This window comes from Macrotis lagotis, chromosome 4 (assembly GCF_037893015.1).
Source record: "Macrotis lagotis isolate mMagLag1 chromosome 4, bilby.v1.9.chrom.fasta, whole genome shotgun sequence".
Taxonomy (NCBI): Eukaryota; Metazoa; Chordata; class Mammalia; order Peramelemorphia; family Peramelidae; genus Macrotis; species Macrotis lagotis.
Genome location: NC_133661.1, coordinates 27,775,445 through 27,787,737, shown reverse-complemented (window position 1 = coordinate 27,787,737; position 12,293 = coordinate 27,775,445). Strand labels below are relative to the sequence as shown.

Sequence of the window (12,293 nt, the reverse complement as noted above, 5' to 3'; positions counted from 1 at the left end):
GATAATTTAGATAAAACCTGGCATGGTCCCAGTAGACTGTACAAATCTCAGGCATGCAACAATGAGGGCAGTACAATGACTCTGAAGACCTCTACTTTGGTAGACAGTCTAATATCTCTTCTCTCCCTTTTTCTGAGCCTTCCAAACACTGAGATAACTGTCAATATGTCTATCTATCTATCGACAGATAGATAGATAGATAGATAGATAGATCGATCAACTGCACCATCTATGTGTATATCCCTGGAGAGTATATTGCCATGGTAAAACTCTCCCCCACTTCTTGCCACTGTAGTCTTGGTTTATAGCTTTTCAATTTAAATTTGTCATCGGAATGGTATCTGACATTGCTGACATTTCCAGTGCCCTATGCATTGTTTGACACCATAAAAAGTAAAAGTATGGTGAGGAACAATGCCACTGGAATAACTAAAGACTATGCTCTAGGATGAAAGAATTAGCATGAGAGGCTAATATCTCTTATTGCTCTTATCAGCTACCAAATTTTCAATTATTGTGTCTGGAGATGATGTCCAGATTTTTATATCTAACCCTAGTCTCTCATCTGAGTAGCAGTTCTAAATGAAAAACACCAAGATCGTCCACTGCATTCCAGGTCATCTTCAGTTGTTTTGACATTTGTCTTGCCTTGGGACTTTGATGATTCTAGAAGAGAATGTGAGACTGTGCAATTCTGACTCATGTAAAAGTAATTTACATGCCAGTCAATATATCACCCATGATGTCATTGGTCTTCTTTGAAAATGAAAGAAAAAAATCAACATCAACAGCTACCTCTGGGATATCTCAAGCTAGACTTTTCAGGAATCTCACAGTCAACCTCTTCAAAGTAGAACGTATTACTTTATTGCCAAATCCTCCCTTTCTAAACATTTTCTTCCTATCCATTCTATGGTCCAGGCCCATAACCTTTATGCCACCTTTTACTCCTCATTCTCATTGACCCCACATTTCTGATCTGTTACAAAATTCTGTCATTTCTACTTTCACAATTTTTATGATATAAGACAATTTCTCTTTACTCATGAAGCAATAACCCTAGTTTTGGCACTAATGGCCTTCTCCCTACAATACAGCAATAGTTTCCTCCTTAGTCTCTCTGCTTCAAGTCTCTTTCCATTCAGCTCCATGAACAGCTGAGGTTGATTTCCTAAATGTAGTTCTGACTGTGTTATAACCTTGTATAATGGCTCCAGTGGTTTACATTACCAAACATAAAAGTTGACATTTAAAGCTTTTTCACAACCTGACCTCTTCCTACTTTGCCAGCCTTCTTGCACCTTAGTCCCTTTCCATACTTCTGATATTGTTACAGTATCTATTTCAAGATCCTTGAATATAATTCTCCATCTCCCATTCTTCCCTTTTCTTATTTTCTTTTTTCTTATTAATTTTTCCAACTATATGTACACATAGTTTTCAACTTCCATTTTTGTAAACTTTTATCCCTTTATCCTTTCCTCCCCTACCTTAAGATTGCAAATCGTCTGATATAAGTTATATATGCACAATCACATTGCACAGATTTCCATATTAGCCATGTTGAGAAATAATAATCATAACGAAAAGAAAAATGAGGAAGAAAAACAATAGAAATAGTTTCCGTTGGTTGGTTCTGAATGTGGTTGGCATTTTATATCACTGTTCTTTGAGAATTGTCTTTGATCCCTAAATTGTTGAAAAGACTAAATCTGTCATAATTGGTCATCACATAATCATGGTACTATGGTGTAGAATGTTCTCCTGATTCTGCTCACTTCACTCAGCATCAGTTCATGCAAGGCTTTCTAGATTTTTCTGAAGTCCTCCTGCTTATTATGTCTTACAGAATGATAATATTCCATTACATTTGTATAGCACAACATTTTATGCCATTCCCTATTTGATCCAGACATCCATTTCTAATTTTTGCCAGCACATAAAGGGTGCTATGAATAGTTTGTGTGAATATGAATCTTTCCCCCCCTTTTTGTGATCTCTTTGGGGTACCTAGTAGTAGATCTATAGATCTGGAATGTGTAATTTTATAATTTGGGCATAATTTTGAATTGTCCCCCAGAATGGCAGTGCTCACCAACAGTGCCTTAGTGATCCAACTTTCCCACCTAACCTCGAATATTGAATATTTTTCTTCTCTGCCATATTGACCAATCTGATAAGTGTGATATGGTACCTCAGAATTGTTTTGTCTTTCTCTAATAGTGTTTGAGAGCATTTTTTCATCTGACTATAGATAGCTTTAATTTCTTCATCTGAAATTAGAGAAAGACATGTATATCTTTGACTCAGTTATTTAAATAGTTTAGAAATGAAGCCCTTATCAGAAACATTAGCTATTAAAATTGTTTCCCAGCTTTCTGCTTTCCTTTAAATCTTGGTTGCATTGGTTTTGTTTGTGTAAAAGTTTTAAATTTAATATTATAAAAATTATGCATTATTCTATGTCTTGTTAAGTCATAAATTCTGACAAGTAAATAATTCATTTTTCTCCTAATTGACTTGCTCTCCTGTATCACCCTTGATCTCTAGGTCCTCTTCTCATTTCTGTCTTAGCTTGGTTTAGGAAGTGAGATGTCAGTTTATGCCCAATTTCTGCCATAGTTTTCCAGTTTTCCCAGAAGTTTTTGTAAAATAATGAGTTCTTTTCCCAGAAGCATGAGTCTTTGTGTTTATCAAATATTAGATTATTATTGGTATTTACTTCTGTGTCTTTTGAACCTAACCTCTTCTGCTGATCCACCATTCTATTCATCTCTTCTGTTTTCAATTGGCCCTCCCTCGTACTTGGATTGCTCTACTTGAGTTTTCCTTCCTTTTAGTTTTCCTGGCTTCCTTCAGCTTCTGAAGAATATCACATTTCAATTTCTGCAAAACTACTACAACTTTCTCAATTGTGAGCCCTTTCATTTCTGAAATTCTTTTCCAATTTAGACTCATCAAAATATATTGATATGCTGTGCTGAGTACTTTTACGAATATCTTTTCACTTGATTCTTACAACTTTGGAAGATGTTACTACTATTCCATTTGACAAATAAAGAAATTAAGGAAAACAGAGACTAAATGATTTGCCCAAGGTCACAGAACTAATGCGTGCTCTGTGAGGCCAGATTTGAATTCAAGTCTCCCTGATTGTAGGACCAGTACTCCATCCTTTGCACCGCCTAGTTATTTCTAGATATGTCCTTATCCAACATGTCAGTTAGTTAGCAAACATTTATTGTAGGTTTACTCTAGTTCAGGAATTATTTTAATCATTGAGAATATAAAGAAAAGAAAAAAAAGATAATTCCTGCTCAAAAGAAGCCCTCAGACTAAGAGGTTTAAAAATCATTTATTAAGATTTTATTATTTTTTAGTCAAGTCAAATCAGTAAATGTTTATTATGTGTACTGTGCTAAATGCTAAATGCAGGAAGATGGACTGTCCCTCTCTTTGTGTATCTTATGTATTAGTGGCAGAAGACAAAACATAAAAAAATATAAAGGACATTAAAAATGGTGTGGGGGGAAAAGATCACAGTACTCATTGTGGGGTACAATAGAGGAAACCCTATGTCCAGACTGAAGGAGACTTGTCTCTCTGCCCTACTTAGAGATTGAGTGGAGCCACAGAATCGTAAAAGATGAAGAGTACTTCCAATATTTGAATTCTAGGACTAGAATTAGCTTATAGGTTGAAATTTCTAGAAAGGTCTAGACTTTACATATTGTCTTTCCCTACTGGATGGTAAGTTCCTTGATAGAAGGCATTATGTTACCTTATTTTTATATCTCCACTAATTATGATAGGGTCTAGCACATGATAAGTTTATCATAGTTCCTGGTGCTCCTTCACTCTTGTTCCCATTCCTTTGGAAATGCTGAAGCACCAAGTGGTCCCTGAATCCATCACAGTCCAGGAATGAGTTATATAAAGTGGAGACATTATGATTATCCTTAGCATCGATCCCAGTACTCAAGGTATCAGTCCTTGGAAAATGCTATTCCTAGAGGGTGGGGAAATCCCTGAGTATCTTCCTAATGGAGAGTTTTCTTCTCCCCACCTTTTGGATTTGGCAAGAGCAATGTTTGGGCTGAGGGCTTTACTGTCCAAACTGCCATATTTGCTTAGGTAGTTCATCATATGCTGGGCCCATTGAACATCTTCTTTGCTATTCAGTTTGGATATATTTTCTATATAATTTGCTCTTGTCACACTGAAGTTCAGTGCTAAAACAGCTCCGTGGAGAATTTCTTTTATTTACAAAATACATTTTCATTTTCTTTTTATCCATCCACACTTCTGAATTCTTAGAAATGAATAGATGAATGGATTGACAATTTCAATTTTCTTTCAAAGTGAGAGGTAACAGGAGATTCAGTCTAATGAGAATTAGATGTGTGGTAATGGGACCAAGGGGGAATTTTAAAAATATAATAATTTTTTATAAGAAAATCCATCAAATAATAAGGATTGAGATTGTATTTGTGATTTCACTATTGTGGGAATTCTGCGGTAGGCAGGCTCCTTTCTTCACTAAAGATTGTCTCCTCTGCTTTTCAAAATTTGGGGGCAATCACAGAGCTCTGAGAGGCTGATTGATTTGTCAACCAGTAAATGTTAGGGTCAAGACTTAAAGTTTAGCCTTCCCAATTCTTTGAGTGTTTTTTTAATAATCCTCTGATTTACACCTATTTTATATCATATTAGTATTGTCACATTCAGATTTCATGAATTCACCTTTCATCAATTAACTTTGTCTTTACATTTTTACTTGGTGATTACTTAATATTAGCCATTCATTTAGTCTCTTTGTTGTTCTTGTGGCTGTTTGTCCTTCCTTCCTGAAAAAGACCATGATATCAGGGGTGATGCCATGATGACAAGCAAGTGAATTGGATTTGAGTGATGGGAGCTGTGCTAAAGTCACTAGTTTCACTTTCTCCTTCAGACCATCTGAGTCTAGTGGCCACATATGGATCATGATGACTGGAGATGGCTCAGGATGCAGGCCAACCAGGGTTAAGTGACTTGCCCATGGTCACACAGTTAGTAAGAGTCAGATGTCTGAGGTCAGATTTGAACTCACATCCTCCTGACTTCAGGGTCCATGTTCTATCACACCACTTAGCTGCCTTTTAATCTCAGGTGAGTAGTCAAAGATGGGTTTTAAGAGAATACATATCCTTACTAGGAAACATTTTCATTAGACTTCTTCCTCTACAAACCCTTGTTCCAAAATTGTGCATTTCAGTGAACATCCCAAGGTTTCCTCCCAGGTTTAGAAAATGTCTGTTTACTATCTCCTTGATTTGATTTAGCCTCATTCTGCTGGGCTCAAGCTCTCAGTTGACCTGGATTCCTGATGCACAAAAAAGTATCTGAAATTCAACCAGAACTGTTTCTGTGACATCTGTCACCAGTGATTTCTGGAGATACTAGGCATCCTTTGCTTGACTGCTTTGATCCTGGCTCAGTGGTGCATTTCACTGGAGTTACAGGATTTAGCTGAGTTTGTACCTACACTTTGATCAAAAAGGATCTCCACATTTCTTGCTTCATCCCTAAATTTTCATTTGACTCTTCACCTTTAGTCATGCCTATGCCACTGCCAGAGAATATTTCTTCTCATAATGCATTTGATCTGTTTAAACCATAGAGGAGAAAGGAGAAACTTGATAATGTCTGCAAAGAGCCTTTTAAAGACAAAATCATTGCCATTCCCCATGCCCAGTTTTCTTTGCTTTGTATGTGTATGTGTGTGTGTGTGTGTGTGTGTGTGTATGTATGTCTATCAATTTCTCATGACCCTGTATTTAAAAAAAACACTGTTTTCTTTTACAGCCTCAGTTGTGGTAAAGTATCAAAAGCTCCCTTTGAACATTTGGGAATTATTCTTCATGTTTGTCATCCTCTTCAGTAGCAGTAAAAGTAGGGAAGGTGTATTTCTTTCTCATACCATGCTATTTGATGTAACCTAATCCAACAATAGAACTCATTATCCTTATTAATTACTCACTCCTTATCAGATTTTGTTTCCATTTTCTCCTTCATAAAAGAATAAAGAAATGAATATTTGTACTTTGCCTCAGACTTTGTGCTAAGCACTTTGACAAGTATCATCTCATGTGATCCTTATAACAACTCAAAGTCACAGTTGAGGAAACTGAGGTAGACAGAAATAAACTGACTTACTAAGTTAATAAATGGCTAAGATTGGATTTGAATTCGGGTATTCACCATATACTATAAAATGAGGATTGTAACTGCAACTAGTCCAGCTAGTAATTTTGAGAATTAAAATGAGATAATTTTTATACAGCATTGTGCAAAACAAAGCATTGTATAAATGTTCCCCCTCATCATAATCATTCTTTTTGCTGTGGTTGTTAAAGCTACTGTGATATAGTGTCTACACAGCCAGCTAATTCTGGATTCACTCTTTGTGCCTTTCATACATTGACTATGTGACTCAATGAATTAGGAAGTATTTTAAGATTCTAAATGGGCAAGAGGATGCTCACCAGCCTGCTAAAATGCTTGTTTAACTAGTCCTTATAGCATTGTTATTATTGCTAATAGTCCTAGGACTGTTCTTCGAGATCTTAGAAATACAAAGACAAAAAGGAAAGATTTTCTGCTCTTAAGAAGCTAATATTCTCTTCTGACCTAAACCCAGTTCCTGGAACCTACTAGGTACTTAATAATTGTTGACTGATTCTAGTTAGGTGTGTCCAACCTGTGGTCAAGGGCCACTTGCGATCCTTAAAGTTCATTCATGTGACATTGCCTTTTTCATTGGTTATATGGTTTACATTGTAGTAATAAACATTAAATTCTATATGCAGCCCTTGACAAGATTTTGTTGGATGAAGTGGCCCAGAAGTAAAATATCTGAAGCCTATGTTGTCCACAGATATGCCAAAAAATAGTATACACCCGATAAAGTGAAGTGAAAGGAGCACCTTGAGTTTTCCCAGCAATTTCTTTATTGTTATTATCCCAATCTGTCAGTCATTCATTGGCATTTTTTAAAATGTCGGCCAAAATTCCGATACTGTGCTAGCTAGGCACTAGAGATACAGAAATAAAGCATAAGAGCAAATGGAGTTTCTTGGAGAGTAAATGATTGATTTCTAATTATACAGTTGTTAAGTGTGACTGAATCAACTCATCCCTAACAATGTCCTCATTCTAAAGCCAGTGTTTTAGTCATTATTCCCAGCTCTTCTATCTATTCACAACAAGGATGTTTTTCCTTCATTTTTTAAGAAGATCACTGGGGAGGTGATGTCATGACAAGCATGTGTCTGTGTGTGTGTGTGTGTGTGTGTGTGTGTGTGTGTGTGTCTACCAATTTCTCATGACCCTGCATTTAAAAAAAATACTCTTTTGTTTTACAGTCTTAGTTGTGGTAAAGTATCTAAAACTACCTTTGAACATTTGGGAATTATTATTCTTGTTTGTCATCCTCAACAGTAGAAGTAAAAGTAGGGAGGGGATTTGGGTGAAGGGGGCTATGTTAAGTCCCCAGTCTCACTTTCTCCTCCAGAGCCATCTGGTTCCAGTGGCCAGATTTGAATTAGGATGACTGGAGATGGCCCTGAATGGGAGGTAATCAGGGTTAAATGACTTGCCTAAAGTCACCCAACTGGTAAGTAGCAAGTGTCTATGGTCAGATTTGAACTCAGGTTCTTCTGACTTCGGGGCCAGTGCTCTTTTCACTGAACCAAGTAAGTAGGACAGAAATAGAGATTTTTTTATTTCAAATCTGAGGTCTATTATCTTTTAAGAGTCCTGATGGAGGTAATATTCCTTCTCCCTTTACATAATTTTGCTTAATGTTCTAAAAAGTCCCAGTAGATTCTATTTTCTTTTCTGGGCACATGATTCCCAGATCCATTTTTTCAAGTTCTAAACTCTCTCCTGACTTTCAGTCTAGCATTTCCAACTGCCTGTTGGACATCTCAAACTGGATGTCCGGCAGAAATCTTAATCTCAACACATTCAAAACTGAATACGTTTTCTTTCCATCAAATTCTCCCCTCTTCCTAACTTCCTTATTACTATCAAGCATATTTCCATTCTTCTAGAATTACCCAGGTTTACAACCATTCTTTTCTTGTCATTCTCACCCTCATGGCCAATCAGTTTCCAAATACTCCATGGGCCTCATCTTCCTCATCTGTAAAAACAAGAGACTTGGACTTGGTGGCCACTGAATTCCTTTCTATACTTACACCTACAGTTCTATAGAGTCTTTCAGAACTCTGAGCAGTGATTACTTAAAAGATTTCATATCTGGAGCATTTCAAAGGTAACAGACCTTCTGTATTCCCAAGGCCAGTCATCTGTCCTCTGCTAAACTATCCTCTGTTAGCTATCCTCTACTATACATTAGGCTTTTCACTTTGGTCTCTGCTGAGCAACTCAAACTTTTGACTTCAACAAAATATTAATATAAATAGTCATTTGCAGGGAAAATGGGGGGAAGGGGTAAAAATAACTTAAGTTTAAAAGAATAAAATCATAGAATAACTTGCTAGCCTTTTCTTGCAAAATGGCAGGGTAAGAAAAAGGGAATTTGTTGCACCTAAATTATTCAGATGCTACAGATGTATTGGGGAGGGAAACTGGAAAGGTGATGTCTTAAAAATACTGCAGGGAGAACCCACAGTGTAACTAATAATGAAATATCCAATTGGGTCAAAGCTCCAAAGTGGAGAACTGATCCCATTAATTCCTATGAAGAGAAAATAAATTGCGCTGTGATCCTATCAACTGACAGTTCCTGCAAAGAGAGACTTCAGAGAGATCAGAGGAGAGATGAAAATTCCTCAGCCCACTGGAGGTCTCAGAGGAAGGGGAAAATGAATATCAGATAAGAGTCAGCTTAAATAAATGTAAAACATCTTGCCACAGCAGGGGAGTCAGTCCATGTATAAGGGGAACATTGTTTAAAGATCCATGAGATGAGACTATATGAGAGGACATTTGTGGGTTGGAAATTGGATTATTATTTTGGCAATGATCGCAACTCAGCTTCCCTAGGTTGGTCATCAAGGAGGAAAGATTTGAGATGATGACAGAAAAAAGCAGAGAGCTGAACTCACAGGCCAGCCCCCATCCCACCCCTACCCCACCCCCAGGAAGCTGGAATAGGCTTAATAAGCAAAGCCCATACCAACTATCCTGCATTTTCCTTATCTGCATAAGAGACATAATACTTAAGGACATTGGAGACCTCTTTGGTCATTTCATGTAAATCCCATTATTTGTTCTTTTATTGGGATTGTAGCTCAGAGCTTAAAAGCAAAGGATTATGATGTGAAGTATGTCCCCACAGCTAATAATGCCTTCCACCCTAATTTTTGTAACTTTCCATGTTTCTTATTTTTAAAAATCATGTTCTCTCCTAGATTAGGTTATAGCCTCTTTCAGTGTAGGGACAGTTTTTAATTAAACATAGTTATTATTCATATCACTGCCTTTCTTTGAATCCAGAAAACATAGAACAAAGTCAGAAACATAGAATGCACTTAATAAAGACAATTGCAATGGCTCATTGGATAGAGCAATTGAGCCTGAATTCAGAGACCCCAGATCAAATCTGGCTATGACCTTAGGCAAATCATTTAACCTCTGTTTGCTTTAATCCACTGGAGAAGGAAATATAAAACCATTTCAATATCCTTTGCCAAGAAAACTCCATGGATATTATAGCTCATGGGTTCACAAAAAAAATCAGACATTACTGAACAACATCATGTGCTTAATAAACATTTGTTGAATGACTGAATAATGCAAAAGTAGAAAACTTTCAACTATTGAATCTCTAGTTAGGAGTTATATTCTTTGTATTCACAGGGGGAGATAAACTGGTATACTCTGATTGGGTAGATGAATAGTATCTGTAAATAAGTATGGGGGTGGAAAGACAAATTTGAATTCAATGTAAGGGTAACAACTGTAACTATTAGAATTATTTCAAGTAAAATGAAGCATCTTAGGAGATAGTGTGTCCCCTTGAAAGGAAGAAAGTCTTTAAGTAGAGGATGAATAATCATTTGACAAGGATGTTATCAGGGAAATTTCTGCTCAAATCTGAGTTGGTTTTGATGATTGATGAGGTCCCTTAAAGCACTGAGAATCTGGGTCTTTTGCCTGTGTGTGAGTTGTACAAATTCCTCAATTGGGAAAAATTATGTTCCAGAACTAATTTATCAGAGGAAGCAGGTACATAATAATAGGAATTTGGACTAATAATAAAAAAACAACTTCAATACGGTTTTAGGATTATATTCTCAGAGACAGAAGGGACTGAGAAGAGCATCTAGGTCAATCCACTCATAAATGAGGAAACCAAGGCACAGACCATAAATGGTCAAGGCAGAATTTCAATCTAGATCCTTTGTCTCCAAATCCAGTGTTCTTTTCACTTCATTCCCACGATCTTATTTCATCATCCAAGCCTCCTGCTTTTTTAATTATATGTTGGTAAAGCTTATTTTGTTGATTTTTCTTAGTTTTAAGTTTGGTGTGTAAGCTACACACATAACTCCATTTCTTATTTTCCTCTTTGTGTCTTTCATCTCTGATGCTTTATCAGGGTGTAGAAGCCATTCTATGCCATCTGAAAATAAGCCCCTACATGCTTTCCTTTAGTTCTTCCAGGAAAAAGAAATCCAGGGACAAACCCAGTATATGTCCTCTGAGGACACACCTAGCTTTTAGGGAATAGGTTCCATATTAAATTGATCTCAGAGGATGAATTATTCAGGTGTAACAAATCTAAAAGACTGTCATTTGGAAACTGCATTGGTAAAAGATAGAATCATAATGATAAAAGCACTGAATACCAATCCCTTGTATATCTTTGGTCTAGCTGACATTAAAATATACTATATTTAAAAAGCAAAAGAGTTAAATACAAAGAAATTAAAATTTGATGATACATATGTCATGCTTGTGATCTTTTCATTAGTTCCTTAAATCATGGTTAATTGAATAAATGCCCCCCTCTATTTTCACCCTTGCTTTCTTTCTAGTCAATCGTTGGTGTTTGGCTATCCTTTAGAAGCCAAACTTAATAGAAGAGACTCATTTCTAAATCATGGTGTTTTCTCTTTCTAGACTCCCGAAGAACTGGAAGATATTTCAGATCTGGAAGAAGACCATGATGTCCGTAGTCACACCAGCGTTCAGACAGAAGGAAAGACGGATCGGGTAGGTGTCCTTAATAAAGGAAGAAAACCTCTATTGTGCTGGGATTATGAAGCAGGGAGCACATATATAAATGGATGGACATGGCAGCTGTCTTGTAGCTCTGGGAGAAAACAAATACATTTTTAAAAAGACAAAACAACAAAAACATGGTTGGGTGCTTAAAAGTCTCATAAAATCATATTGTGTCTTCTCACCTGTCCGGTTTGAACTGGTGGGCTGAACAAAATCATTCATTCCTTTGTCTTTAATCTCAAAAGCTCAAAGGGAACTTGTCCTAGATAAGTCAGTGCATCATTTCTTCAAGAATATCAAACATAAATATGGAATTTTTTTAAAGCAGGAAAATAAAAGCAAATGATAAAGAAAAAACAAATCTCTTGCGATGTAGGCACCACACTCTGTCTCCTTATCCCTCTATTGAACTTCAGAATGAAAAAAAATGATAACTACCTTTTCCTGTTGAACCTTAAGATTGGAACTATATTTGTCATTTTATTATGTACCTCTTAGACTTTTGTCAAGGTGATCTAATTTTGGTCCCTCTAAAAAAACTGAGAGTGAGAATAGGGTGTCTATCCAAATCCAATAATACCAAGAGAACATAATAATATTAGAATAACGATAGAAGTGAACAATAGTAGAAATTCCTAGTCTTGTATTTTCTATTTTTTTTTTGTTGAGTCATATCAGTCAGATTCAGCTCTCCATCATTCCATTTGAGATATTTTGGGGAGGACACTGTAATGGTTTTACATTTCCTTCTCCAACTCAATTTACAAATAAGAAACTGGAGCAAACAGGAATAAGTGACTTTCTCAGGGTCTCACAGCTTGTATGAGGCTGAATTTCATCTTAAGTCTCGATGTTCATTAACAAACATTCATTAATGCTTGTGCACTCCAGTCTCTACCACAAATTGGAAAAACTAGCACCAACTCTTTTATGACCAAAAGCTGCTGATTGCTAAGAGTTCATTTCTAGTTCACTACATTAAACTAAATATGTTCTCCCCATGCTGAAGAACATACATTTTCCCACTTTTGCTTTGGGAATGGTAATCCAAT

At 36.4% G+C, this 12,293-nt stretch overlaps 1 protein-coding gene across 2 annotated transcripts in view; it reads left to right on the top strand.

Annotated features, from left to right (window-relative positions):
* LOC141520652 (catenin alpha-3-like) overlaps positions 1-11,370 on the top strand; it is a 1,797,877-nt gene extending 1,786,507 nt beyond the window's left edge. For both annotated transcript variants that reach the window (XM_074232362.1, XM_074232363.1), the window contains exon 14: positions 11,137-11,370. In XM_074232362.1, the coding sequence (XP_074088463.1) occupies positions 11,137-11,355 (219 nt within the window). In that variant the 3' untranslated portion in view covers positions 11,356-11,370. The remainder of the gene's footprint in view (positions 1-11,136) is intronic.
* The last annotated feature ends 923 nt before the right edge of the window (positions 11,371-12,293 follow it).